The sequence below is a fragment of the Echinops telfairi genome, unplaced genomic scaffold, assembly GCF_000313985.2.
Source record: "Echinops telfairi isolate 266 unplaced genomic scaffold, ASM31398v2 ScPeMD7_2;HRSCAF=8, whole genome shotgun sequence".
Taxonomy (NCBI): domain Eukaryota; kingdom Metazoa; phylum Chordata; class Mammalia; order Afrosoricida; family Tenrecidae; genus Echinops; species Echinops telfairi.
In genome coordinates, this window is record NW_022103898.1 from 12032447 (window position 1) to 12059480 (window position 27034).

Here is a 27034-nt window from a genome sequence, read left to right on the forward strand (position 1 = left end):
CACCACATTTGCTTATGCACCCATTTTGTCTTCAGTGATCATGTTGGGAAGGTGAGCACCACAGAATGCCGGATTGTTAGAAAAAAGTGTTCTTGTATTAAGAGAGTACTTGAGTCGAGGCCCAATGTCCATCTGAAACCTTAATTCTTAACATATAAATATGAGTACATAGTTTTATTTCCCTCTCATTTTATATGTATATATATTTACATATGTACATGCTGTATTTAGACCTCTGTAAATGTCCTTTGCCTCCTGGTTCTTTCCTCTATTTACTTTTTACTTCCCTCCAGTCCCACCATCATGTTCAGCCTTCATTCGGGCTTAGTAATTCCTTGTTGCTACATTGCCCTTGATTGAGCCCCAGTAGGCATCCTATGAGCTTCCTTCCATTGATTTTAGTTCACTTGTTGTTCCCTTGTCCCTGGGTTGGTCATCCCCCCTTCCTTTCTCCCACCTCCCCTTCTCCCGTATCCCCTCGGAACCATTGGTCCTGTTCTTTTCATCTCCGAATTGTTTATCCTGCCTATCATATCTAGTTAGACATGCAGATACATTAATAAGTGCAAAGAACAGGCAAAGCCAAATAAAACAACAAAGGAAGTAAAAACCAACAAAACAATAACAACAGCAGCAGAAAGCAAGAACAAAATAACAATAACAAAAAGAAAGCCACTGACAAAAATGGAAAAGCCTATAAATCGTTCAAGATCTGTTTGTTGACATTTACGAGTGTTTTCCAGTTGAGTCTGATGGGGTGCCACACTCTGTCTCCAAAGTCTATTTTTAATTCCCTGCTCCCTCTCCTGCTCTGCTGCATGTCCTCAGTGCTTCGCCCCAGCGTGATGGGGCCAGACTGTGCACTATTCCCGCACTGTGTCTCCAGTGCTGTCCCCCACAGCACCATGGTTCAGTGAGGGAACAATGCATCTTTTTTTACATGTTTTCACACTTAAGATATACTCATTTTTTAGGAGTCCAGGTGCCATAGTGGTTAAAAGTTGGGCTGATAACCACAAAGTCAGCAGTTTGATAGCACCAGCCACTCCTGGGGAGAAAGAAAAGATTTTCTGCGCCATAAAGAGTTACAATACCGGAAACCCACAGGAGCATTTCTGCCCTGACCTGTAGGGTCACTGTGAGTCAGAATTGGCTCAGTAGCAGTGAGTTTTTGTTTTTTAATGACTAGACTGATGGCTGGTGGTTTTGATGAGTAGGAACCAACTCAGTGGTACCTAATAACAAGGAATTCAGGGGAAATTGTGCTCTTCAAGAATAGCAGGTTATCAGAAAGACTGGATTAAATTCCAGGGGACAAAAACATCCCTGTTTATCATGGCTTTCTTCACGTATCTGATGGCTCCCTCACGATGTTAGTAATGATATACCAATGGCTTAATATTTATTGAAAAGTTACAATGTGTCAGGCACTGGAGTGAGTGTAGTATATACATCTCATGTAATCTCTGTCACAATCCCATGAGTAGATAATACTGTCCTCCACTTACAAGTGAAGAAATAGCCTAAGGAGGGACCCCCTAGCAGCTCAGGCTAGTAAGCCGCAGGCTGAGATTCCAGCTGGATGGACCTGGAGCTGCTCAAGAGGCTATGTGCTCTGCTATTCGCAGGATCTAGACTCTTTACTATGCTCAGTCACAAAGTTATCCAAAATATATCTTAAACACTTAAAAACTGGCTGCATCCAATGATATTTCTACCTACCCCGAATTGATTGGTTTATCTAGAGTGCCAAGATGCTGTTCATTGCTCTCTAGGTGGCTCCGGCTCATGGCGACCTTACATGGAACAGAATGGGCCACTCTCATGACAGTTGGTGTTTGTGGCTGTAGCTGATCCATCTCATGAAAGTGTCCTTTGTTTTCGATGACCTCCACTTTACCAAATGTATTATCCTTCTCTAGCCACTGAGCCTTTTCTGGTGACAGGTCCAAAGGAAGGGGCATTCTAGTTGTGTTTCTATTTCTGTCCATTCTTCGAGCAGCCCTGGGCATGTTCAGCCCTCTTTTCCAACACCACAGTTTGAATGCCTCAGTCCTCTTCTGTCTTCCTTTACAGTGTCCAGCTTCTGCCTGCCCATGAGGCCATGGGAACGACCAGGTTTGGGACAATGTTCTGTTATTAGTTTTAAAGTTGGGGTTTTTGTGGTTTTTTTCGTATTTGTTTTACTTTTTTGAATTAAGTGAAAGGTTTGCAGAGCAAATCCAATAATTCATGCACATTTTGTTTTTATGTCCAATAATTCGTGTACATTTTGTTTTAATTCATCAATGCAATCCTTTCATTGAACCATCGTTTATCCTGATTCCTCCTTGCATTTCCAGTCTCCTGTCTTTCCTAACCTTGGCACTCTGTCCTTGGGTAAATGCTGCCCTTTTGATCTTAAATGGTTGAGGATTCTTGCCAGAAAAAGCCAGCTCCTAGCACAATCACTACGGGTTCGGTAGGCGCAATTGTACAGCAACAATAAGTAAATATTATAATAAAGTTATAGAGAGCATGAGAGATAAAAGAGATATATAGAAATAAATGGAGTCAGACACATTTCATGGTAGCATGCTCACCTCAGCCCCGCTTGGTAAGCCACGTGGAGGGAGAGAGAATTTTAATGCTCCCCAAGCTTTTATACTCTGGGGAACGTTGGAGCCCCCACATTACAGGCGAAGACATACTTCACAGGAAAGGGTTGTGCTACAGGTATCACAGTGATGGGAGGGGGTGATCTAGGGACATACATGCTATAGGAAGAGGAGGGACAGCCGGTTTGGTCTGTCCCTGGCCCAACTGATAGAGACCATTATCAGTAGGATGCGAACTCTGCCCACAGGAGCCTGTCCATTGTCCCCAGAGGCAGGGAGCAGGCCCACCCCTGTGGTGGGATGAGACAGCAGTCTGGCAACTGATTGCCTTCAGGGGAGGGAATGCCTGCGCATCTGACCTCCCTCCACAGATTCTAACATGAAGGTGAGTTCCGGTCCACACTAGCAGGATGACTAAGGACCATATTCTTGACCGTGTCACAATCTCTGACCAGCAGCCTGGTCTCTTTTATGTTTCATATTTTACTCTGATCCAGGACTCCTTTCAGATCCCTTGGTAGTGGTGAGCAGGAGCCACCTAGTTATCAAGGTCTCAGGGTTGTGGAGACTGATGTGTGATCGATCCATTAGTCCCGTGGACTAATTGTTTCCAAATGTCTTTCCGTTTTCATTACTATTCTATCCTTTGAACAGGGGGAAACTCATGGTTGCATAGGGTGCCCATTTGGGACCACCTAGTGGACATGTAGGGGAGCCCTGGTAGTGACGTGGCGATAAACATTGGGTGTACAGCCCACAAGACCAGCAGATCCAAATCAGCAGCCACTCCTCAGGGGAAAGGTTCGCAGCTTCGGAAACCTGATAGAGGGAATGGGCTCGAAGGCTGTGAGTTCGGTGTGCTTTGGGGACTGCACATGTGGATAGAGGCGCCAGTTTGAGGGATACTTGGCCTTGTGGATGGAACAGAAGCTGTGGTCAAGGTGAGCCTGGCTACAGGTCAGAGGGAAGCCAAGGCCTTGGTGGGTCCGGGGGCCATTAATGAACATCCTGATTAAAATCCCCCAACCCCTTTCCCAACTGGCCCTGTGAGCCCACCATCCTCTCCTCTTCCTCTTCCTCATTCTCTGCTCCTTGTCAGGTTCTGTTGGCTCCTCCCCCTCAGGCATGGCCAGCAGTGCTCTGCACCCTGGAGAAGTCTGGGCTTTCTCAGATGCGCTTGCCTGTGAGTCATCCCACTGTTCTTAACCCCTGCTCTTTCCTTCCTGTTGGCTCAACCATCCCCAGCTTATCTGTAGTAAGGTCCACTTGCCAGGCTTCCCACAGCCACTCCCTGGGGGCTCCCTGAGGACAGGGCCTGGTGATGGCAGCCTTCCTGTCCCCACAGCTTGCAGAGCCTGACCTGAAGCAAGTCAAACTTGTGGCTGCCAGAGGCTAAACCAGGCTGGTCTGTTCTTCCCTCAGTTCATTCCCAGCACCGACCCTTTCCAGAAGGCCCTGAGAGAAGAAGAGAAACGCCGGAAGAAGGAGGAGAAGCGGAAAGAGATCCGGAAAGGCCCTCGCATCTCAAGATCCCAGTCTGAGTTATAGCGCCGGCACAGCTCAGGACCCAAGGGTTCGGGAGGAGGCCAAGCTGAGGAAAAGGCCACAGCCGTGTGGCCGAGGTACAGCAGCAACTGTGTGGTGAGAGCCACCATCCCCATGTGGCGGGAAGACCACATGCGCCCGCTGCCCTGGGGAGCCCTGTCCTAGCATGGCCTGAGCCTGGGCTGAACTTGTTCCTTGAGCTGCCCTGCAGGGGCACTTCGGGCAATTTGAGAGGCTGATGTTCTACAGACAGGACCCTGTGGAGACTGCTGGCGGGAGGAGAGGGCCCCCTTGGGCTCTCCTGCAGTGGTGAGACCCTTGATCAGGGGCAGCAAAACCAGGCTCTGGGACATGGAGGTGCTATGCCTATTGTTTGTCCAACACACTGTTACCAAGCCTCCCCACAGCAAAGTCTCAGCCCCTCTGCAGAGACAATAAAAGCCAGCAAATGCCCTGAGATTGGTTTGGGCCAGTGCACCTGACACCTGCAGGGGGTGGTGGTGAGGTGCCCAAGGATATGGAGAGTGGCTAAGAGGACTCACCTGGCTCATGGGGAGAGGCTGTTAGGCCCTGAGGGAAGCAGCAGCCCAGCTTGGCCTCCTGGTTCTGGGAGGGGGTTCAGACCAGGCCATTGGAGCAAGGTGGCTTCGTCCTCAAATGCTTGAGGAACCATCATTGGATAGGGTCAGGGAAGAGCCAGTTTGCCCTGCCCGGCAGTACTTAAACCTTCATGTGCGGGTCGTAGGGGCTGGGGGCAGCTCTACAGGAGCCTGTGCTGCTTACTGCTTGGTGGCTGATGCATGGGAGAGACCTGTGGCCTTGCGGTAGCTTCCTAGTTCTGCCCCCACCTCTGCCCCCAAGCAGAGAAAGGAGGGTGTGAGTAGGAAACTCCCACCCCCACTCAGCCAGGCTAGGCCCTGCCTGTTAAAAGGGAGGGAGGCACACCCTCCCCAGACCCCTTCACCCCCCTGAAAGCCAAACCTGAACCCCATCTCCACCTTCCAACCCTGTGCCGGGTTTAACTGGCAGAACCTGCTGCTGCTGCTGAGTGCCCAAGCCTCTGCCAAGCCCTGACCTGCTCCTCTGAGGCGAGCCTGGCCAGCTTCCCTCAGGAGCTCCTTAGGGCAGCAAAGGGTAGCAGAGCCTCAGGGAGGCTGCTTGGAAGAGCCCAGAGCCTCCTGCTCCCCATCAGTCAGGAGGAATTAGGAGACAAGCTGCAGCGGGAAGAGAGAGGACTGTTGGGGGCTGAGAAGAAGCCTGGAAAAGTTTTCTCTTCACTATTGCCCACCAACCATCTGGTCACAGTTGCTGGGCAGGGGAGGTGGAGCCTGGTGGGACTGACCCCTATACCTTTGCCCCCTCCCCTGGCTGTGTAGCCCCAGCCATGTTTCTGCAAGGGTTATATGAGATAGCAGTGCCCAGCTTCAAGAGTGGTTGAGAGCTGTTTGCACTTGACCTCTAACCTACTGCGGAAGAAAAGCCCTGGTGCTCCAGTTCCATTACAGCTCCAGCGAGAGAACCCTGTGAGACAGCTCTCCCCCGGGGAACCCTGAGATCCCAGGTAGAGCTGGGGCCGGGCTCCTAGTCCTCTGGTGTGGACATGGGATTTACAGGGACAGACCGAACCTTCCCCCAGCCTAGAGGAAGAACTCCCTAGGTTGCTTTGCCATGGGCCTGGCCTTGTGGGGACGGGGCTGGTGGGCAGCAGCTCTGGGCATCAGAGGAAGCTGAGTGAGTAGAGCAGTGGTTCTCAACCTTCTAATGCCGTGACCCTTTAAAACAGTTCCTCATGTGGTGGTGACCCCCCAACCATAAAATTATTTTCAATGCTAATTCATCACTGTCATTTTGCTACTTTTATGAATTGGGCGACCTCCAAAGGGGTCGCAACCCACAGGTTGAGAACTGCTGGAGTGGTGGTTAAAGGAAGCCTCAGAGTGGTGTGGGGAGAGAGGCCCAGCTTGGGCTGGGGTCCTACTGAGGGACTTCTGGGTCTAGGCAAGGCCCTGACACTGCCTGGCTGTTGCCATCAGAATCAGGAGCCCTTCCGCAGGTCCTCAGTTTCCCCAGCTCCGAGTGGACAGGGATGCCTGGGGAAAGGGCCCGGTGGTTTCATGGTTAAGAACTGAGCTGCTAACTGGAAGTCAGGCTGGCCATTCAAATCCCTCCAGCGGCTCTATGGGAAAAGCCCGGTGAGCTCTTATCAACATGGCAGCTCAGACATGGGTCACTGTGAGTCTCCATGGACTCGGAGGCACCCGGCAACCACAGGTAGAGGGACCTGGGGCTCAAGTGACCTGCCTGTGACAGGTGCCTGCTGATGGCTCCTTGTTGGTCCCATAGAGGGGCTGAGTGCACACTGTATGCAGAGCCAGAGAGAGGGACCCAGCTTCCTGCCCTGGTCTCTCTCCTCCCTTATTCAGTCAGAGGGCCGTGTCTCCATCAGACACCTTGAGAGAGCTCGGAACCCTGCCTGCCCCTCGCTGCCACGGCACCTCCTTCCTGTGCTGGTTTGTCCTGGACTCTTTGAGTGTTCCTGCGGCCAAGCCCACCCGCCGCCCACCCTTGTGCAGCTAGGGACCAGTGAGGTGACTTGAAGCCCTCACGCATCCACTCACCCAGTGGTGCTGGTAGCAGCAATGACAGCAGGGACTGGGGCCACCGTAAGGGTTAGTTGTAGTGATGGGTCCACCCCTATGGCGGGTGCCCAGAGGTGGCAACGGTGGTGTCTTCATTGGTCTCACCCGTGTAGGATATTTCTCTCGTCGGCTGGTTTCTAGGCCTAGTCTCTGGCACCCCTACAGAGTCCAGGGGCTTCCCAAGACAGGGCTTCTCAACCGTGACACTATTGACATTTGGGGCTGGATAATTCTTTGTGCTGGGGCATTGGGAGGGCCTGTCCTGTGATTGTGGGATGTTAGCCACATCCCTGTTCTCTACCCACTAGTTGCTAGTAGCAGTGCCCCAGTTATGACAACCAGCCACGGCTCCAGACCTTGCCAGATGCGCCCTGGGGAGTCAGAATCCCCTTGATGCATTCATTAGCCAGAGCCTGTTTCACGTTGCAGGACAAGTCCGCTCTCCTCCCTCCTGGAGTCCTAGCCATCTCCCTCCCTGCCCCTGCTGCCCCACCCTCCGCCTCCTCAAGGGGATCCTCCCATGTAGCTTGCTGCCCCCGCCTCTCTTGCCTCACCTGCCTTGTTTCTTTTCTTTCCGTTCAGGCAGCCTCATCCTCTAGGTCCTAAGAGTCTAGGATGACATAGCCTGTGGCCACCTGCTGCCCTTCAGTCCTGCGTGTTAGCTCTTTCAAACCTAAGTTGTCATTTCCCTGTTTCCCATTCCCGTCCCACCCCTGGTAAAACAGCGGGGCACATGCACTTGATTATTAACCCAGTGGATTAATCCTTAGGGATTTGGGACAGAAGGCGGGAGGCAAGCACAGGGAGCCAAAGCCCATAAAGGGAAAGAGTCTTATATGAAAAAGGGGGGAAAAAACAACAAAGTATGCCAAGTCCTCTTCGATGATGGACAGGAGACTCCCCTCCCCAACCTTTTCAGAGGAAACACTGGGCCCTAAGGAGGGGCTTGTCAGAGGCCTTCCACACCAGAACTTGTTACCTGGGACCCAGGGACCCAGAGCCCTGGGGACACAGAATAAAAAGGTGTGGAGGCCAGGTCCAGCAAGGTGGCCTTTCTAACTCCTCTTGACAGGCCCAGCAGGGAGCCCGGGGCACAGCTGCCATACTAAGGTGCAGGGCCATTAATATCGTGCCTACTAATATGCCTCCTGGGCCTGGCAGCCCTCTGCAAGGAGTTATGAGGTGCCCAAGAGGGAGGGCATGAGGCCAAAGTTCATCTGTATGGGGCCATTACAGCATTCTACCTGGCGAGTGGACAGTCACGCCCCGAGAGAGCCACTGAGGTGAAGTTGACGGTGGCCACGTTCCACGCAGTGCTGGAGCTGCCATCAGAGGAGGGCCGAGGCAGTCGTCTCCCTCATTCAGAAAAGTAAATTGTGTGTTTTAGCTACGTATGTTTGGTCTAAAAAGTCATCCAAGCAATATCAAGCCGTGAAATTGCTCCAAATCTCCCCACCCCCAAATCACGCCGTTCAGCTCTAGACTTCCATCCATTTTGCCCTTCCTGTGAGCTCATAGATGTGTGTTTTTTCCATTAAATAGCTCCCTTATCCAAGGGAGCCTCCCTGCTGGGTCCTTTACTCTGGCTCTCCCAAATGCAGTTCTCTCCTCGGAATTTTAGGTTTTATGTTAAATGACACTTCTTCAGAGTCCTCCCCAAGTCAGGTACAGTTCCATTACACCCCCTTCTTCCCCTGGGATCGCTTGCACCGTCACGTCATTTAAAATGTATTGTTCTGCTTGCTTGCTCTGTTTGTGTGTTTGCCTGCCACAGAGCTCTTCAATAAAGCGGATGAATCTGCACAAGTGTGAAGAATATGGTCTTACTTCCAGCTCACAGATGACAACACTGAGGCAGAGAACATTTTCTTAACCAGCCTCAGGTCTGGTTGAGCGGGTGGGATATGGACCTGTGCACTCTGGAATGGAGAGCACCACGCGATGCTGCCCTGCACACTCACTGGAAACTTCTTCTTTGTCAACAGTACGTTATGAGTCTTTTCTTGTCAATAAATACACGTGTGTGTACGTAATTTTTAATGATGCCGTGGTATTCCATCAGGTGGATGAAACGCATCCAGTCCCTGGACTTCTCTCAGTGTTCTCAGTGACAGAGGATCTTGGGACGTGTACCTTTGGACACACCTGGCACTTGAGTTGACCCATAAACTACAACAGTCCACTCCTTAGCAACTTGACACATCTTATGTCATATCGCCAGATAAAATCAATGATAAAGCCATACTTGGACCTAACAATACAGCTAACAGGCATACACCCAGAAATGCACTAGCCCCTGCACATCTTGAATTGCATGGGGTGGGGAGGAGACAAATTTTCTATATACCTACTGCCCTTGAGTTGCTACCAACTATAGTGATCCTGTCTCACTGCCAACAGTTGATATTGACTCACGGCACCCCTGTAAATCTGGGTTGGACTGCCCTGTGAGCATCAGAGACTGTCCACTCTTAAGGGAGTAGAGCGCCCTAGCTTTCTCCTGCGGAGCAGCTGGTGGTTTGGAACTTCGGACCTTGTAGTTAGAGGCCTAAGGCGTAACCACCACTGCCACCAGGGCTCCTATAGCGACTATAGAAAAACATGAGTCCATAGGGCTTTCTGGACAGACTGCCATATCTTTCCCCCTTGGGTTCAAACGCCTGATCTTATTTGGTTAACAGTCCCAGTTGTGTAACTTACCGTAGGTGTCTGGGTGGCTTACCTCAATTCCTGCTTCGCAATGGCAGAAACACTTTTGTAAATCCAAGTAACTTTTCTGAGGGAAAGGGAAGTTTCAGGTATTAGTCCCAAAGTACCCATGTGATCTCTGGAAAGCCTGCAAGGCCACATGGTGGGGGCTGTGTGAAAGTTCGCAGCTGAAAATGGCCATTTCAGGGGCGCATGGAAAAAAAGTGGAAGGAATACTAGAACAGAAGCAGGTGCTTAAGGCTGGGGAGGCGTGGTTGAGGGTATTGGCTGAGTTTAAGCGCAGTTGTGTGATGTAATATTGTTGGTACCTAGTCTGTGCACCCAGGTGGACCTCTCACCTGGGCCTAGGTGATGGGTCTGAGCATGCTCAGTTCTGGATTTTCCCATTCGTGTCTAGTGCGCCTGATTTCTGTCCAACCCTTTGTTATGGCATGGACAGCTGATTTTCGCTTTCCATAAGCACCTGGTGGAAACCACCCCCTTTATCCCTACTCTAGCTACCTGTTAACAACCATTCGGCCTCCAGGGCTCCTTGCTTTGGGCTTCAAAGAGCTCTTGGGAAATTGCAGTTTTCCCACGAACTTCTTGAAGCCCCATCCTGTATACAAGATGGGTCTGCGAAAAAGAGGAATGTCTGATGTATGTATACATCAGATAAAACATGTACTTGTACATTCTTAGAAGTTTGCACATTTAAATTGTTTACAACGGCTAGCAGCAGTACAGGGTCGGCTAGCAGCAGTACAGGGTCCGGAGGCACTTGGAGGCGTTGGACCCCTAAGAGAGTAAAGCCAACGGGTAATGGTCCTGGTTGAAACTGGGCGATACATTTTTCTTTCTTTTTTTTTTTTTTGATACATTTTTCAAAACACCTTCCGGCCTGGGCATCAGGGGCCTCCGAGGGGCTAAGGCACAGAGGTGAGAAATGCCAGCTGCTTGGGCCATTCCCTGTCCACGACGAGCCTCGGTTTGCGGGTAGGGAGAGCGTGACTTCTTGTCTCCAGTGCAGAGGGCCAGGTTTGAGTCTACCCGCTTTCTTAGGCGGGCGGGGCGGGGGGCGGTGTAGCTGGGAAGATGACGTAATGTGCTCACAATCCAAGAGGCGACAAGAGGGAGGGTGGGGGGAAAAAAAGTGCTGCATTAACCCTTCAATCTCCAGCAGGTGGCGGGGGGGTGCTTGTGGAGGGGGAAGCACCAGAAAAGAGAACGGTCCCTTTAAACTCCGGGAAAGAGGTTGGGCTGAGGACCTACCGGCACGTCCTCTCATTTGCTACGAGGCCGCGAGGGGCTGGCCGAGTTATGCAAATCAAAGCTGCTGATCGTTGACGCACCATCACCCCACGCGCCGCCTCGAGCGCTGATTGGCCGCCACCGGACTGGTCCCATTGACAACAAACAAGGGGGCTGGGCCTCGGAGGGCGGGGGCGGGGGCATCCCGCCCCGCCCCTTCCCTCCCGCGCGGCGCCGAGGCGCAACGCAAACATGGCGGCGGCTGGCGCGGACCGGTGAGGCGGTTCCGGGCGGGGGCTGTCGAGTGTCATGGGCGGTGGCGGCGGCACCGCCCCCGCGTTTCCCTGAGCCGGACAGCAGTGGGGCCTCTCCGCCGAGCCCGGCGATGGACGAGAGCGGCGAGCTGGGCGGGTTGGAGACCATGGAGACCCTCACAGAATTGGGCGACGAGCTGACCCTGGGGGACATAGACGGTGAGCCGTGGGTGGGATGGGTGGGAGTGCGGGGAGGAAGGGGTTACGGCGGCCCGCGAGGGTGCGCGTGCGCCCACCCCTCGACCGCCCGGTTCACGCGGGAGAAGCCCCGCGCGCGCCCGCCCTGCGGTCCCCAGCCTCCGGACGTTTTGCATTCCGGAGCCCGGCGACCGCTCGGTCCCGGGTAGCCCCGCGTTCGCTGGTGCCGCGGCCCCAGAGGTGGGGTGCGGGCTCTGGGGCGGCCCAAGTCAGATGTGCGCTGCCGTCGCACGCGCCCCACGCTTTCCCTCCGCCCGGCTCTTCCCACCTGTCACTCCCGACCGGCCGAGGCATGGGGGCGTATCTGAGCCTCCCGGGAGTGGCGCCCGGGCGTTCGGGAAACTTCGGGCAGCGGCCGGGAAAGCAAGTTGCTGAAGGGAGCGGTGGCGATGGAGTGGGAGTGGGGTCGCCTCTGCCCGGGATGGGGTTGAGCAGCGGGATCTTGGGTTGAGCAGCGGGATCTTGAGCGGTGGCCCCCCCGGGGGTGGTCTGAGGAGCGAGGCCAGTGGCCTTTGTCCTGGCGGCCTTGACGGTGGAGTGGAAGAGTGGTGGGGGTGGGGTAGGGGAGACGTCTGGGGATCCCCTCTGGCTGTGGGAAGGAGGCTTTGGAGAGTGTTACTCACTAGTTCTGGCTCGGCTCTTCTGGGGTCCTAGGCCCAGAGTACTCCATCCAATTTCACTCAATTCTCACAACAGTCCCGCCAGAGACTGAGACCAGGAGAAGCTAGCCTGTCCAAGGTATCCCCCCTTTAGAGAATCCTGACCCCAGGCTGTGACTCATGTATGTCTTAATCTGTTCACATAGACTGGAGCCAGGGGTAGCCTCGAAGACAGGGATGATGACCAGTGCCCCATTGTGGGACCAGAGCTGGGCAGCAGATAGCCCTTTAAAAGGGGGACAAGACTAACCAAAAAGGATTATTTTCCCCAATTTACTTCTGGGTCATTCTCTTTCTGGGGCCTGTCCTCGCTTTCCACCCGCCATCTGGACTTTGTGCAAAGACCCTTCCTTGAAGCCCCAAGCCCCTGTGTAACCACAGCTAGTCCTACACGAATGGAGAGAGGGATTCCTGGGGCTGTAGCAAGGACACCCGACACATGTGGAGCACTTGTGAGCCAGGCACTGTGTTAAGCACATGTCAGTGGTCTTGGACCAGGCAACAGCTGATCAGGTAGTGCCCACCATCCCACTACATCATTCCCTTCTCCCAGATCCCGAAACAGGCCTTGGTGAGTCATTAACCTGCCCAAGGTTACCTGGCCAGGAAGAAGTGTGTCCCACGCTGCCTCCCAGCAAGCTCACAGGACATCTCGTGTGCATTGCATTCCTGCTCCATAATCATCCTTATTTGTCTTAATTTGTAATGTGTTAAGTCACCAGTTGGTTGAGTATTAACTGTAGCTGCGTGCACTTCTGAGTGACTTGGACACTCTGGAAGCCTCTACCGCTGAGCTTCAATGGCAGTCACAGGTTCCCAACTCTACTGGCTTTGAGAAAAGAGGTTTCCCATCTTTAGTTGGTCAGCAAGTATTCCAGTTCTGGCTGTGGTTCCTGAGCTCTAAGGAAGATGAAAGACAGGGAAGAGAGAATTTTATTGCCTCATGGAGCTTGCGGCAGTCTAACAAATGTGAGGGCCTGGGTATAGGACAGCTGATAATTGTGAGGTTCTGGGCAGTAAGTGAAAGTAGCCCTTGACTGAGACCTTGGAGCACTCGAAGGGTTGGGCCGGCTGAAGGTCTGTGGTCTGTGGATACATGCATCCCTCAGTAATCCTTCCCCCTCCAGAGTTGACAGTTTCATGAAAACAAGACTGTACCCCTCACTAAAGAGCACTGAGTGAATCCAACAGCCTTAGTTGGATAGGGTACTAAATTGTATTGAACAGTCCTTGGACTTGGATTAGATCAGGGGTAACCAGAGCCACTTCCCTGTAGTTGAGAGTACACCTGCTTCCATTGGGTGTACACACTGGGGAATTGGGTAGGGGCAACTGGGGGTACTTGCAGGCTACACAGCTGCTGCTCACTTCCTGCTGGCTCCTCAATGGGCAGGAAACCATTCAATGAGTTGTACACACACACATACACACACACACCAGCAGTCCATTGGCCCTCTTCAGGGGCGATGCCACCCAATCACTCAGCAGTACCTCAGTAGCCCCTGACATCCTGCAGGGCTGAGGGTAGCTTTGAATTCAACAGCTCTTCTCTCAGGGAGGGCACATTCTCAAGGGAGAAAACACCAGCTAAACAAACTAAAGACACACGTGTGGGAGTATGGGGTGAAGAGACCTCAGCGGGGTGACTAGGGTAGTTACCCCAGAAGGTCATCAAAGAAAGTTTTTGTGAAGTGGGAGCAATGTCTGGTTTCCAAGAGATGCTCCGCTCATTTTTATATGAGTTCTCCAGATTTCTAAATATTGGCTCAGATTTGGGGGCTTTTGGAATAGTTTTAGAAACCTCTGTTGTGCCCAATGAAGCCATGTGCATGAGCTGACCTTCAGGCCTTGCTCACTCAGGTCCCAGCCCCCAGGTCTCTTGTGCTAGAGTGGCACTTTTCTGTGGTGATCGGGTGGTAGATAACTGTATTTGAGAAAGAATCTTAAGCCAGGCCTTCTGGAAGGACAAAGCAGGGTTTTTCTTGCTGGGTTCGGGAAAGACACAGTCCTGGAGAGGAAGTTTTCACTGGGCCCCCAAGGATGGGTGACAGGAACAGCAGGAGCAAACTCAAGGAAGGAGGAGGACCCGTTGCCTTAGGAAGAATGACAACTCGAGGTGGCACATTTATCATGGGCCTTTCTGTCTGTTTTTAAACTCTTGTAATTTGAGTGAGAGTTTATGTAACAAATTGGTTTTTCATGCAACAATTCATAATACCTTTTGCTTTGTGGCATTAATTTCAGCCTCTGTCATGTACTAGCAGGCTTCCCACTTCCTCCCTGTCTTATTCTTTCTTAGCCAGTTTTGCCTTCTCCAGAGTTTTATCCGTAGGCAAATGCTGCCCTTGTTGGCTCTTACGGTTGTTTGCTTTCAGGATCCATTCCTCCGTGGTGTTACAGTTCATCTTGTATTCCTGCCTTTTGTTGGGCCGAAAGTTGAGACTTAGGGGGGTGAGTTCTGTTTTAAGCTAACCATTCAGGGGTTTTAAGAGAATTCACTTGGGGTAATGGGCAAAGAAGACTGGAGTCTGGAAGACCCATTAGGTGGGGTCATTCATAAATGGGCTTAAAATAAAAGCCCCACCAATAGGGAGGTCAGGTCATTGCCTAGAACCTTGCCATTGTGCAAGAAGAAAGTGTGCAGGAAAGGACAGAACCTCTGAGAAGCCTTGGCCCCAGAGGCAGAGCAGAGGTGGAATTCCAAGATCTCATCACGGCTTGAAGCCTGGGGCTAGTGGAGTTCATAAACCAACAGGAAGAGTTAGTTTTGGGAGATGATGCAAATTTTGGTTTCAAATGGGCTGATGGAGTGGAATTGAAGTACTTGTAGATGGAATCAGGAAGAAATGAGAGGTGGTTAATGGAGGGGGGGTGGCAATTGAGAAGTCACTGTTGGGGGAGAAATGAGAAAAGATGGAAGGCAGTAGTCAGCTGGAGAGGGCTGCCAAGGGTCCTGGGATTTGTCAAGGAGGGGTTAGGATGCAAAGCTTTGGAAAGAGTGGGAGGATGTGGCAGCAGTGGCTGGAGGGGAGCTCCAAAGGCCAGACCCATCAGGGTGAGGGTGATGGGTGAACAGAGACAACCATTTCCTTTGGGGAAGGTTGAAGACTTTGTCAAAAAGCTCATCTACTTTTTATCTCTATGGATTTGCCTGTTTTGAACATTTCATATAAGTGAATCACGAGCTATGTGGCTTTTTTGAGACAGACTTTCACAGAGCATAGTTCTTAGGTACTGTGCTGTAATAGCCCATCGCATGACAAAGCACATTGTCTTTGTCCCAGTTGATGGTTTCTATTTTTTGACTCATGATGGAAGTGCTGTGAACACGTGTGGACAAGTTCTTATGTGGACCTGTGTTTGTATTTCTCTTGAGTTAGAGCCTCAAGGTTTGTCTTCTTTCCCCTACTTGCTTAGTTTCAATTTTTTCATTACCTGAACCAGCACCACATCTTGCAACCTCTCACTATGATGATCAGCTTGTTTTATCTTTATCCTTTTGCTAACTGTTCCTCCTGGAACACACACATCCCTCCAATTTTGCCTTATCTGATAGTTGCCGACTGATGCCTGAGATTACTGTTAACCATTATCCTAAGGATCCCCCTGGCACCTTCTTAGTGTGAAGGGCCCTCTTCTTTTGTCATGTTGTGTTATTTGGTTGACACATTTGTTGATTAGTGCACCTTCTCCAGTAGTACCCTGAAGTGTACTCTTGAGAAACAGTGCGGCTCAATTTTTTTAAACCTTCCTTGTCTGAAAATATCTATTCTAACCTCCAGTTGATGGTTTGGCTGAGTTTGAATTTAGGGCTATAGGTTGGGCATGATTTTGTATCAGATTTTTGGAAGCATTGCCTCATTGTCTTTGAGGACCTATGTGTTGAGAAATCCAATACCATTGTGATGCCTTGTGCTTTGTGTGTAACCTGTTTAAATTCCCCTCTGGAAAGTTTCAGGATCTCCTTTTTGCATTTGGTGTTTTGAATTCCAGGGTGATGTGCCTTGAGAGGGCTGGCTATGCATGATACCTTGCTCCCACTTGGTGAGGCTCTAGAGGGTTGACTATGCCTGATACCTGCTTTAATCCTACGCACGCACGCGCTTGGCCCCCAACCTCCCACCCCACCCCTCCCAAAGAGGGACTGCATGCTCCTGAGCAGACCTGTGGCACTGTCTTGGGCCTCGCCAGTTGCTCCCCACAGATGGACAGCTTTATCTTTGGTCAACTGAATCAGTTAATGCTGGTCCGTGCTTTTCCATCTTCTAGCTGTGGGGGATACTTTTCATCTGTTCGCCCTACTTTCCTTCCCTTTATGAATCAGTCCATTTAAAAATGTTCTTTTCTGTCATATACAGTGGGGTTTCAGAATAACCACATGTATTCAACACTCCATTTATAACTTGGCATTTCTCTATATATTACCTAACTTTTTTTCTTTCTGAAATAAGTTTAGCCTGTCCTAAGCAGTAATATTTGTGAAATCACCGATTTGACGTGGTAGATTCTATCATGTAGAATCTTCTAATATACATTGAAAAATGACTTATTCACTGGTAAGATTGTCAAGGGTAGAAAAATGAGGCAGTCTGCTCCTGTAAGGAACCCTGTCGAGGCTCTCCTTTTGCCCAGTAGGGTCAGGTCACTGAGTTGGCATTGACTTGATTGATGGCAGTGAGTTTGGTTTGGTTGGTGAGAAACTTCTCAAAGGAGCCCAGGTAGCATGATGAGTTAAGTACTAGGCTGCTAATTCAAAGGTCAGCAGTTCAAACCCATCAACCACTCCATGGAAGAAAGATGAAGCCATCTGCTTCTATAAGGATTTTCAGTCTCAGATACTCTGTTTCTTCTACCTTGTGTTATTGAGTCACTGTGGGTTGGAATCAATTCAGTGGCAACGAGTTTACTTGTTTAAGATTGTCAAAAGCTTTAACCAATTTAAGTCAGCTTGTGTGCCCCAGTGGTAGTTGCTGTGGGTATCCCCAGCACAGAGGGGGGTGATTTCCACAGTTGGGTGATCGATTCCCAGCCGAAGAAAGCTTGTCAGGTTAGATCCACCCAGATGTACCTTGGAAGACAGGCTTGCAATCTACTCCTGAAAGGTCTCAGCCTTAAAAACTCCGTGGAACAGTTCTGCTCTATACACGTGGGTTTGCCCCATCTCCTAGTAAAAGAGCTTCCAGTTCAGCCTGTTGGGAGAGGCCTCAGCCTGGGTGTGCAGGTCCCGGAGGAAGTTGGGGTAAGCCATGTGAGCCAGGAGTGAGTGGTGGGAGGGGTGTGGCAGCACACGCCTGCCAGGAGGTAGAGGTGAGGGCCAGGTAGCTGGGACTCCAGGTGGAACTTCTGAGTCATCCTTGGGGAAAAATGGCTCAGCCAGGGGCAGCTCAGCGCCTTTGCACCCTGGATAGACTTTCTCAAGACAAAAGCTTTGTTCTGGCCCAAGACTCCCTCTGTCACTAATGCCTGAGTTAAGAGAGTAGTTGTTGTCTACAGGGGTTATTTTCCACCCATTTCTAGCTCCTTCCTGCTCTCAGCCAGGCTCTCTTCTGGGCTGTGTGCTCAGGTGTCTCAGACCACCAGATCTGGCCTGTGGGTTGTCTCCTCCCTCAGCCTGCCTGGCTGCACCCTGGACAAACATTCCCCACATTCACACTCAGGCCTTTGGCCTAATGTCCTGCCCACAGCACACCTCTTGCCGCATAGTCTCCCAATGGACACCATAAAAAAAAGCCTGTAAAAATGTTGCTTCTCTGTTTACTAGAACTTTTCTCTCCCATTTGGTAAGGTAATTAGCAAGAAAGCTTTCCGTGAATGTGTGCAAACAGAACTTCCTGAAAAGCACATTATTTCTTTCCATTCTGTATTCTTATCTGACTTTTACTGACTTAGACACACCTTTCTTTTCTTTTCTTTTTTTTAAACATTTTATTAGGGGCTCATACAACTGTTATCGCAACACACATTTCTTTTCACATCTAGGTTCCCTCTGTGGTGAATCATGGAAGTGTCCTCTGTAACAGGCCTGTCATTCTATTTGGTGTCACCCATCTGAACAGCCTGGTGTGGACCTGTCCACGGCTCTGCTGAACCTGGGTGCCTTTTGCCATTTTTCAGGAATGTCAGTCCTTTGTCTCGGAACACCTACACACAGATCACTCTAGGGTTTGCTGGTGAATATGTATTCCCCAAAGGGGGTCGTCAAATTCAGAGCTTTTGCAACTCTTATCCCCACAAGTATGGAATCTTTATCATGTTTCCCATGTTACATATGACTGGGAATTTGGGAACTGCACATTGGGAATTTTTCTCCCTCCCAAATGATTCAAATTGCAGAACAACAACCAGCTATTGCCATTGTTGATTCCCACTGCCAGGAGGCCGTATTGAACAGAGGAGAGCTGCCAAGGGGGCTTCCTGGGCTGTCTTCTCCAAGAGAGCAGACAGGCTGCCACATCTTTCACTCGAGGAGCAGCTGGTCGGTTCAAACCACTGACCACTTTTGGTTAGCTGAGCACTTAACCACTGGGCCACCAGAGCTCCTTTCTAGAATATAAAAGGACCCTGCTTGTTCTCCGTTCCGGCCACCATCTGCTTGGGTCCCACTGTCCCCTTCTTACAAGTAATTCATGTGTAGTTTGTTTTGCCTCCTTCAAAATGTACTTCAGACCAGAAAGCAGACAAGTAGAGATTCAAGGTTTTGCTCCCTTTATTTTTACACAGAAAAGACCATCCAGTAATACCTGTTCTCATACACATACAATCTATTAGAACTCACCCTAGGCCTGTTTATTCGTGGTTTTCCATGATACTGTGGCTGATTTATCCAGCCCTTTGTTCATGGATGTTTGAGGGTGCTTCCTGTTTCAACAACTCCACGAACAGGTATGTAAAGCCATCATTCACACCTAGGCAGGTACAGGAGTGGGACAGCAAGGTCACAGTGGGGATGAGGATATCATGGATGGCTGGAGAATTCAGGGAGATGAAGCAGCTACGAAGAAGGGGGTGGCAATAAATGATCTCTCTGTGCCTCTCTAGTGTGGGCCATGGGCGGGCCCAGAGTGTCGAAGAGTGGGGTCTATTTCCTTCCCCCACTGCCTCACCGCCAGAGTCCAGTTTGATCTTGCATCTGATTTATCCGCCTATTCAATTCACTTTAAAAAGTGCTTGTTAAGGTGTACAAAAAAGTAAACCTGGAAACAAACCCATTTCCATTGAGCTAGTTCCAACTCTTAGCAACCCCATGTCTATCAGAGTAGAAATGAGTGTCATTGAGTTTTCACATGACTAATCTTACAGGAAACTGCCAGACCTTTCTCCTGTGGCACCTCAGGGAGATTGAAACTGGCAATTTTTCTATTAGTAATTGAATGCAAACCATCTGCCACGGTATAAACCCTACCTCCACAAAACAAAACCAGCCATCAAGTGGATTCCAACTCACAGTGACCCTACATAGGGTTTTTGAGACGGTAAATCTTTATAGGCGCAGACAACTGCATCTTTCTCCCATGGAGCAGCTGATGGGTTTGAACTGCCAGCCTTGTGGCTAGCAACCCAACACTTAGCCCATAGTGCCACCAGGGATCCCTTTTTCAGCCCTCTATTCTGGGGACTGGGAAAATAGCTTCTTGGTTTACATTGTTTCATTGGGCCTGAATTCCCTTAATGCGCAATTTCGTGGCCCGGAATTTCAGTGCAGCTTTGTGTGAAGATTCTTTGGGGCTTTCCGTTGCTATAAATGGTGTTCTAGAAATTGCTTCCTTTCACTGTAATTCTCTGAAGACCAGTTTTCATCAAAATCTACAAATATTTTAGGAAATGTCCTCTTGTTATAAACAGCATCATTTCTTAGAATACTTTCCATTGAATTACTTCTTTTTTTTTTTTAATCAGTCTTGCTCTCTATCTGAGGTAGCTGGGCGGGCTGTTTATTTCTTGGTTGAGGACTGGGCCTTGACTTGTGATCACTGCTTGTCGGGGGTGTTTAGTCCTCCTGAACCTTGAATTCTGTACCACGCCATCTGGCTCCTACCTAGCCCATGACGAATCGGACTCAACCCTGTCTGTTGGTTCAGACCATCTCTGCCCTCATGTCTCCTTTTCCATCTCTTCCAGGCTTTGAATCATAATGTAGGCAGCATCTGCTATGTGTCTACGCCTTGTTCAACCTGCAGTAATAGTTCATTAATCGTTTCATTTTTGATGCTGAATACAGTGCTGATCAGGTAGCTAGCTGCCTTCTCTCACAGCAGGTGCTGGCCCTGGCTGCCAGGCATCGCTCCATGCTGTTACCTACATTGTCTCTTAATAACGTCCTTTTTCCCCCCTTAACATCTGAATTATGATAAGGCTTACATTTCAGATCATGATTTCATACTCAACAATTCAAATAACTCATCACACTGCCCAGTACTTTGCCTGTTCATCCCACCTTTTTTTATCCCCACTCCTCTTCTCCCTCTTGTAGATTATTATCTTCCCCTTCACCCAGTTTAACACCTGTTTACCCTCTAGCCCAAGGTTGGCAAACTTTTTTTTTCTGGCACGAAGTCAAATTCTTTACTTCCCCAAAGTCAAGACTAAAGGGAAGAAGGGCAGGGTGGGAGCAGGAGGCAGTGGCAGAGACGGGAGATGAGGCGGGAGAGAGGGGCAGAGTAAACCACTGTTCTATCAAGTGCTCAAGGTAAAAAAAAGAGTCCTGGAGAATCGTCCACGGCTGCGGGAAGCATTTCGGTTTCCTTCTGTGAATAAGTCCTCGGGAGGGGAACAAGGCTGCCGCTGCCGCTGCATTAAATAGTTATATACATCGCAGAGTCTGAGCCCACGGGCAGGCGAGAGTGGGGAGGTCATTTCACCAGGGGCCGCGTTTTATCATCGTCGCCGCACTGGTGGGCTTTGTACTTTTTCACTTCTGCCATGTACTTGGCCCATGCGTCCCCTTTACTTGTTAATACCTCATCCTCCGTCTTCTGCTTCTTGGCTACTATTCCCGTCTTGAGGGCTAGCTTGTTCCCGCCTCTGCGCTTGCCCACGAAGCTAAGTGTGGGGCCGGGGCCGCCCTTCCTCTTCGGATCCCCGGGGCCCGCGGGCCCTTCCTGCTGGTCGGGTCGCGGCGGCGGCGGGGGCGGCTCCTCCTGTCGCTGCCGCTGCTCCTCCTCCATCTTCCGCTTGAACAGCTCCAGGAAGCTGCCGTCGTTGGCGAACAAGTTCACGCCGCCCGACACCGGGCTCGAACCTGCGCCCGACGCCTCCTCATCCCCGCTCTCGGGCGACGTCCCGGGCCCAGATTCTGCCCATCGACTCCCGCCGCCGCCGCCGCCGCCACCCGCAGGCCCCGGCGTTTCCCGGCCCGGAGGCTCCGCCCGTCTCCCTCGGGCAGCCATTTTGTCTCCAGGTGCCGCGCAAAGGCGGTTGGCAAACTTTTGAGACAGAAGAATAAATCCTGCCCCTCACAACAGTTTAAAAATTACTTGAGAGCCATAAATATATATTTTTACAAACAAATCACCATTATTTGAATAATATGCTCTGAAATTTTTAAATTTTACTTCAAAGCCACGTGCTCACTGGAAGATCCTCCCATGACTCTGGAGCTGCAGTTTGCTGACCCTTGCTCTAGCCTATTGCTTCCCCTTCCCCCTCTTCTCCCAGGTAACCATCAAAGCCTCTTTCTTTGGGTATGAAAACCTTTCTCTTGATTTTTTTTCTTCAATAGCAGCAGTCTCACGCAATATGTGTCCTTTTGAGATTGACTAACTTCACTCAGCATAATGTCCTCTCCATCCATGGATGTCTTGGGATGTTAAACAGCTTCATCCTTGGTCTTTAGTGATGTGTAGTATTCCATTGTACACATGTACCTAAGTTTATCTATCCATTCTTCCACTGTTAGGTCTTAATGTGTTCTTTATGGAGGTTTTGTTTTGTTTTTTAATTTGGTGTTGAGAACATGTACAACAAACCCCCAGTTCTGCCATTTCGGCATGTACATTCCAGGGACATGGGTACGTTCTTTCAGCTCTGCAATCATTCTCCCCCTCCTTTCCTGAGTTGCCCCTCCCCACAGGAACCAGAAGCTCTCTGCCTCCCAGGGTTCATGGCTCATCTTTCAAGTTGTTGTTGTGAATTTGAGTTCATATCCTTTCAAAATAAACCCACGGCCATTCATTGGCTGCCACCTCATAGCAGCCTTACAGAACAGAGGAGAACCGGGCCTTTAGGTTTGTTGTCAGGGGCCATCGAGTCCCTTCTGGCTCCTCTTGACTGCGCAATACAGAACAAAACACAGCCCAGCCCTACACAGTCGTTCCTGTGCCTGAGCCCGCTGTTCCAGCCATGGTGTGGATCCATCTCGTGGAAGGACGTCCTCTTTTTCGTTCCCATTCATTTTCTGAGCCGGTAAATCTTTAGGAGAACAAATAACCTCAACCTTCTCCTGGGGAGTGGCTAATGGGTGTGAACCACCAACCTTTTGGTTAGCAGCTGAATGCTTCTCCCACATGCCTAGTTTTTAAAAGACCACCCAGCTCAAGACAGTTCTTTACTAATTAAGCTAAAGTATTGTTGGGTTTCAAAATATTTCAGGGGTACTCTAGTGTCACCTTTCAAGTAGTCTCAAGGGGTCCATCTAGCCCTCTTGCCACCAGAAATTGTGCATGAATGAAATTCTTCATGTGTTTTGGCTTTCAAGCCTGCTCAATTCCATGGCGTGCTACAGATGCAGGAACTGGTATCCAGAACCACAGCTAGGAAGTGCTGTCATGGTGACCTAAATCAAGAAGTGCCCGGCTCCAAAATTCATGCATCTTCCCAGAACCCCATCTGATATAAGCAAAGAACCAAGGTGGTGTGGGTGTGGTGGGGCACATTCTGTCTCCATGTTTGGGTGTGGTAGAGCACACGCCTCCCCCTGGGTCTCCCCTCACTTCTTTGCACCTCAGTTTCCTAAATGAAGTGGGATGGTGGTCTTTCCATCCTTCCTTCTCAGAGCTTCGATGTTTGGTCACTCTCCTCATTCACGATGGAGGCACTTTCTGACCCCAGGCCCAGGTCTGTGTAATGATGTCCATGGGGTGAGGGACCTGACACAGGCAAAGAAGGATGGCAGGAACCAACACTACACCCCGCCCCCACCCCCGACACACAGCCTCTCCTGGCTCTGTCTGAGAATGAAGGAGGAACTTCCATTTATGTACTGACTTGTGGGAGAACCAAAAGGCCCTTTTTTAGAATACGGTTTTGTAATGTTTATTTTTGCCTTTTGAGAGCACTTCTGTAGGTGTGGTAAGCAAGACCCAGGCGTAGTCAATGTTCCATTTCAAGACCACAGGCTCAAGAGTTGAGCTTTGTTGACATGATGGAATTTTTTAGAATGGCAGAACCCCAGAGCTAGGCCTCTCGGAGGTAAGGCTCTGTGGGGAACTCCGTTAAAACTGATCCTCAACCACTGAAGGGTGCCCAAACTGGAAAGGCCAGCTCTTGTCCCATCTCTCTCAGCTCTTTGGAATGGCTAATGACTATGTATCTGAGTGTCCCTTTCCAGTCTGGCTCCTGCTCTGCAGGCCAGACAGAACAGGTCTGTTGAGTTTCAGGCCTGGCATGGAAGGATCATTGATGAAATTGACAGCTGCCGAGCCAGATGTGGGGCCACCTTGTCAGTCCTCCCTTTCACCTCTGCAAGCGACACGATGATTTCTCTGAGGCCTTGTACCTTCCCAAATCAGATACACTTGCTTCTCCCAGTAGTGAGTGCAGGGAGGTAGGTTTGTAGGCCCTTTGTGTAGGTGGGAAGGCATTGAAACACAGATGTTTGGTTGAAGCTGCTATCAAGGAGCTCAAGAAGAAAGAAATGGTGTTGAAACTGATGGTGACAGCAGTTGTACAATTATGCTCGATCTAATTGAATTGTGGATTGATAGAGTATCTGTAACAGCTCCCAGTAATATAATATATTTTTAAAAAAAACAATGGTTGAAGTGGTTCCGTGTGCTGATGAAGTGGAATCTGGAGTTGAACTTAGAACTTCTGGGGTACAACATCATACAATTGCCCACTTTGCAGGGACAAGGTAGAAGACGCCCTAAGTAAGGATGCTTGTCTTTCTTGGAGCCCCTGCTTCAAGTCAGGTGTTGGTTTTCATTGTTGTTGTTGTTTTAATCATCGGTTCAGTCCAGCTTAGCCTGAGTGGCCATTGTATTCCTAGCATAGTGCTTGTGCATGGATGCAGGCATGCGTGAGTACCTGGAGGATGAGGGGCTAGCGTAGAAATTAGTGTTTCTACTTCTAAGAAGCTAACGTGGAAATAGCCTATCAGAACACAGAACAAAGTACACATGTAGCCCTAACTGGGGAAGAAACACCAGATTGTAGAGCACTGAAAATGGGGAAGTTGGCACCAGGACATTGACATTTGGGCTGAATTGTGATGGGCAAAGAATGGGTTAGGGTTTTCGTTTTAATCATATGGGGCCAAAGTTGGAAATTGTTTGGCACCTTTTGGAACATACTGTAAAAGCCAAGCCGCACAGTGACTTCAGAGGCTCTGCAACTTGAGGGGGAGAGAGCTGAATCAAGATCAGCATCAGCTCTGTTGCTTTGTAACAAATAAGTGCCCAGAAGCACTCTACTCCACCAGGAAGCTTCCTTCCCCAAAACAATCAAGTCTTTTGCTCCATGGGTCAGTTCACCCACTGTAACCGCCTGTGAGCCGTGAAGCCCACCACACTGTCTCGGCCTGGTCTCCTGGTTCTGCTGCTACTGATTCTTTGCTCCTGCTGCTCACCTTCTCACTGTCTCTGGTTTTATAGAGCTCTGCCTCTGCCTGTGTTGGTCTGGGTAAATTAGGAAAAACAAATCCAGAGACACTGTAAGAAAGAGCTTTATGAAAAAAAGCAATTGTATATTAAGAAAACAGCCCAGTCCAGTTCAATCCACAAGTCCAATATCAGCCCATATGTCCGATACCAGTCTGTAAATTCCTCTTCAGACTCATGCAACACATGCAATGACACTGAACGCAGGAAGGTTACAGGCCACTGGGTGGACAGTGTTGTGGATCCAGTGGTGGTGGAACCATCTCAGTGCTGGTGTAGGTCTCCACGTGGCTTCTCCAGCTCCAGGACTCTGGCTCCATCAGTGTGGCTCCATGTGGCTTGTCAACAGTAATACCAAGCAGAGAGAGAGTGTGTCTGGCTTCCAGTGAGCTATATATCTCTGTTGTGCCTCCAAATGAGGTCATCAAGCTGCGACCCAATTGATAGGCTAAACTCCACTCCTTCACTCTTAATAGTGTCAAGTTGACACCAGATTATCTAACTTCCAACACTGCCTGCCTATCGGTCTGTCTCAGGTCTAGAAGGTTCACTCTGCAGGTATTCTGAGCCCAGAGGACTCACCACTTCTTGGTGGTAATGAAGGTCCCCTCTTTCAACCTCTGGATGGCTCATTTTAAGCTTAGCAGATGATAAGCCTGACCAGTCCCCTACTTAGGGTTTCATACCCTATTTTTGCATGGTCCCATCAGTCATTTTGTGGGAGTCCATAAGACCATGGCCATATTATAAGAAAGTCCATTTAAGTGCAATCCATCACACTGCCCATATGATTCATTGTGTCCAGAATAGGACATTCTCAAGCTTGAGTGGCCTGAGAACCCCACCAGGACATACCTCCAGAGATCTGAATTTGAAAGGTTAATAGGGTGGCCTTTCTAGTGGTGTAGTTGGTTACATGTTGCGTTGCTAACCACACAATCACCTGTCAGGAGCTGAAGCCTTCATTTTTTCCTCCCCTGTGAACTTTACGTGACGCAGATGTTTGCCCAAGATCAACTGCGAACTTTACATGACTCAGATGTCAATAAGTTCTGATAACCCACTACTTACGTGACTCAGAGATTTGCCCAAGATTGACTGTGCCTCCGGAGACTGGCAGACCTCACCTTGTTCCAGCGCCAGATGTCCTAACCGCAGAAGGGATTGTACAAGAACAATCTATGTGTAAACCCCTCCCACTCCCGTTGACTCACTCACCTCCCCCCCTATCCTCCCCACTTAATCTCCTACTATATAACAAGCTTTTTTTAAACAATAAACTGAGACCTTGACACGAATTTGCTTGGTCTCCCTCTTCTTTTCCGCCCGTTTCTCTTTCAGGCTGGGTCCTCCTCGCCCCCACGAATAACTAAGTCCCGCGGGTCGGGGCAATCACCGATTCAAAACCACCAGTCTGCTCTATAGAAGAAGATGAGGCTTTGTACTCCATACATAATTACAGTCTTGGAACTCCATAGGGGCAGTTCTGTTCTGTCCTATAAGGTTGCTTTGGGTCAGAATCAATTCAGTGACAGAGAGTAGGGTAGCCTCCAGGAGGGGCACTGAAGAGGAGGATCAGAGAGGAAGCTGGTTAAGCTGAGGTTTTAAGCATCTTTAAGTATTCTAAAGGTACTTAGAATAATCAACTTAGATCAAAAGGGCAGTATTTCCCAAAAACAGTGTTCAGAAGGGTTAAGAAAGGAATGGAAACAGGAAACAGGAAGGAAGTGGGATAAGTGATATCAATTGAGGGGATTGAAATCAGAAAAATGAAACAAAACATATCTGAATTGTTGATGACAAATTTGATGATTTACTGTCAACCTTCACCTAATTCATGATAAATTTATTAAAAAAAGAAAGGTGCCCAGTTCCAGACTGAACCAGTGTGTGTGCCTTAACTTCTGCTGCTGAATACATGGGGTATTAGGGGATTTGCAGGCTGCCCTTTTATTAATGCTTATCTTTCTGTTATCAAGAGTGCTATCTTTCACAAACAACTGGCAGTATTGGTTTACTGGGTCAGAAGACTTAAGGCCAAAGTCTGGGGATCAACTTAGGTTCCCAAACTAATTTCGCCTACGACCCCCTTAAAAAAAATTACTCACTGACCTCTGGCAAGTAAAAATATTTGTATTATAGCTTGTAGTCCAGTATAAAGTATAGATACCTGTTGTTGCAGCCCCCAGGATCATTCCTGTGCTCCCTCCGGGGAGGTGGGGCAGTATCATCCACTTTGGGAAACCCTTAGACAATTGGCTTAACACAGTTGAGTAACATTTGATGTCTTACGAGCTTGTGAGCAGCCATCTCAATGAACAAAAGACA

At 49.7% G+C, this 27034-nt stretch overlaps 3 protein-coding genes across 14 annotated transcripts in view; 2 read left to right on the plus strand and 1 right to left on the minus strand.

The window, feature by feature from the left end:
* The window catches only part of LOC101657183 (coiled-coil domain-containing protein 134), a 104396-nt gene extending 95582 nt beyond the window's left edge, over positions 1-8814 (plus strand). For 10 of the 12 annotated variants that reach the window (XM_045289728.1, XM_045289730.1, XM_045289764.1 and 7 more), the window contains one exon: positions 4020-4599. In XM_045289728.1, coding sequence (XP_045145663.1) covers positions 4020-4138 — 119 coding nt within the window. In that variant the 3' untranslated portion in view covers positions 4139-4599. Of the gene's footprint in view, positions 1-4019; positions 4600-8555 lie in introns of those variants that run through there. The other 2 variants (XM_045289714.1, XM_045289724.1) reach the window with 2 other exon arrangements.
* A 2222-nt stretch (positions 8815-11036) lies between these two features.
* The window catches only part of SREBF2 (sterol regulatory element binding transcription factor 2), a 65872-nt gene continuing 49874 nt past the window's right edge, over positions 11037-27034 (plus strand). Inside the window, exon 1 of the mRNA XM_004700287.4 lies at positions 11037-11193. Within this exon, the coding sequence (XP_004700344.1) occupies positions 11106-11193 (88 nt within the window). The 5' untranslated portion in view covers positions 11037-11105. The remainder of the gene's footprint in view (positions 11194-27034) is intronic.
* On the minus strand, positions 20436-21284 carry LOC101651439 (telomerase RNA component interacting RNase). The gene has a single exon (XM_004700286.2). It carries the CDS (start codon positions 21275-21277, stop codon positions 20741-20743), a length of 537 nt encoding a protein of 178 aa, XP_004700343.1. The 5' UTR covers positions 21278-21284; the 3' UTR covers positions 20436-20740.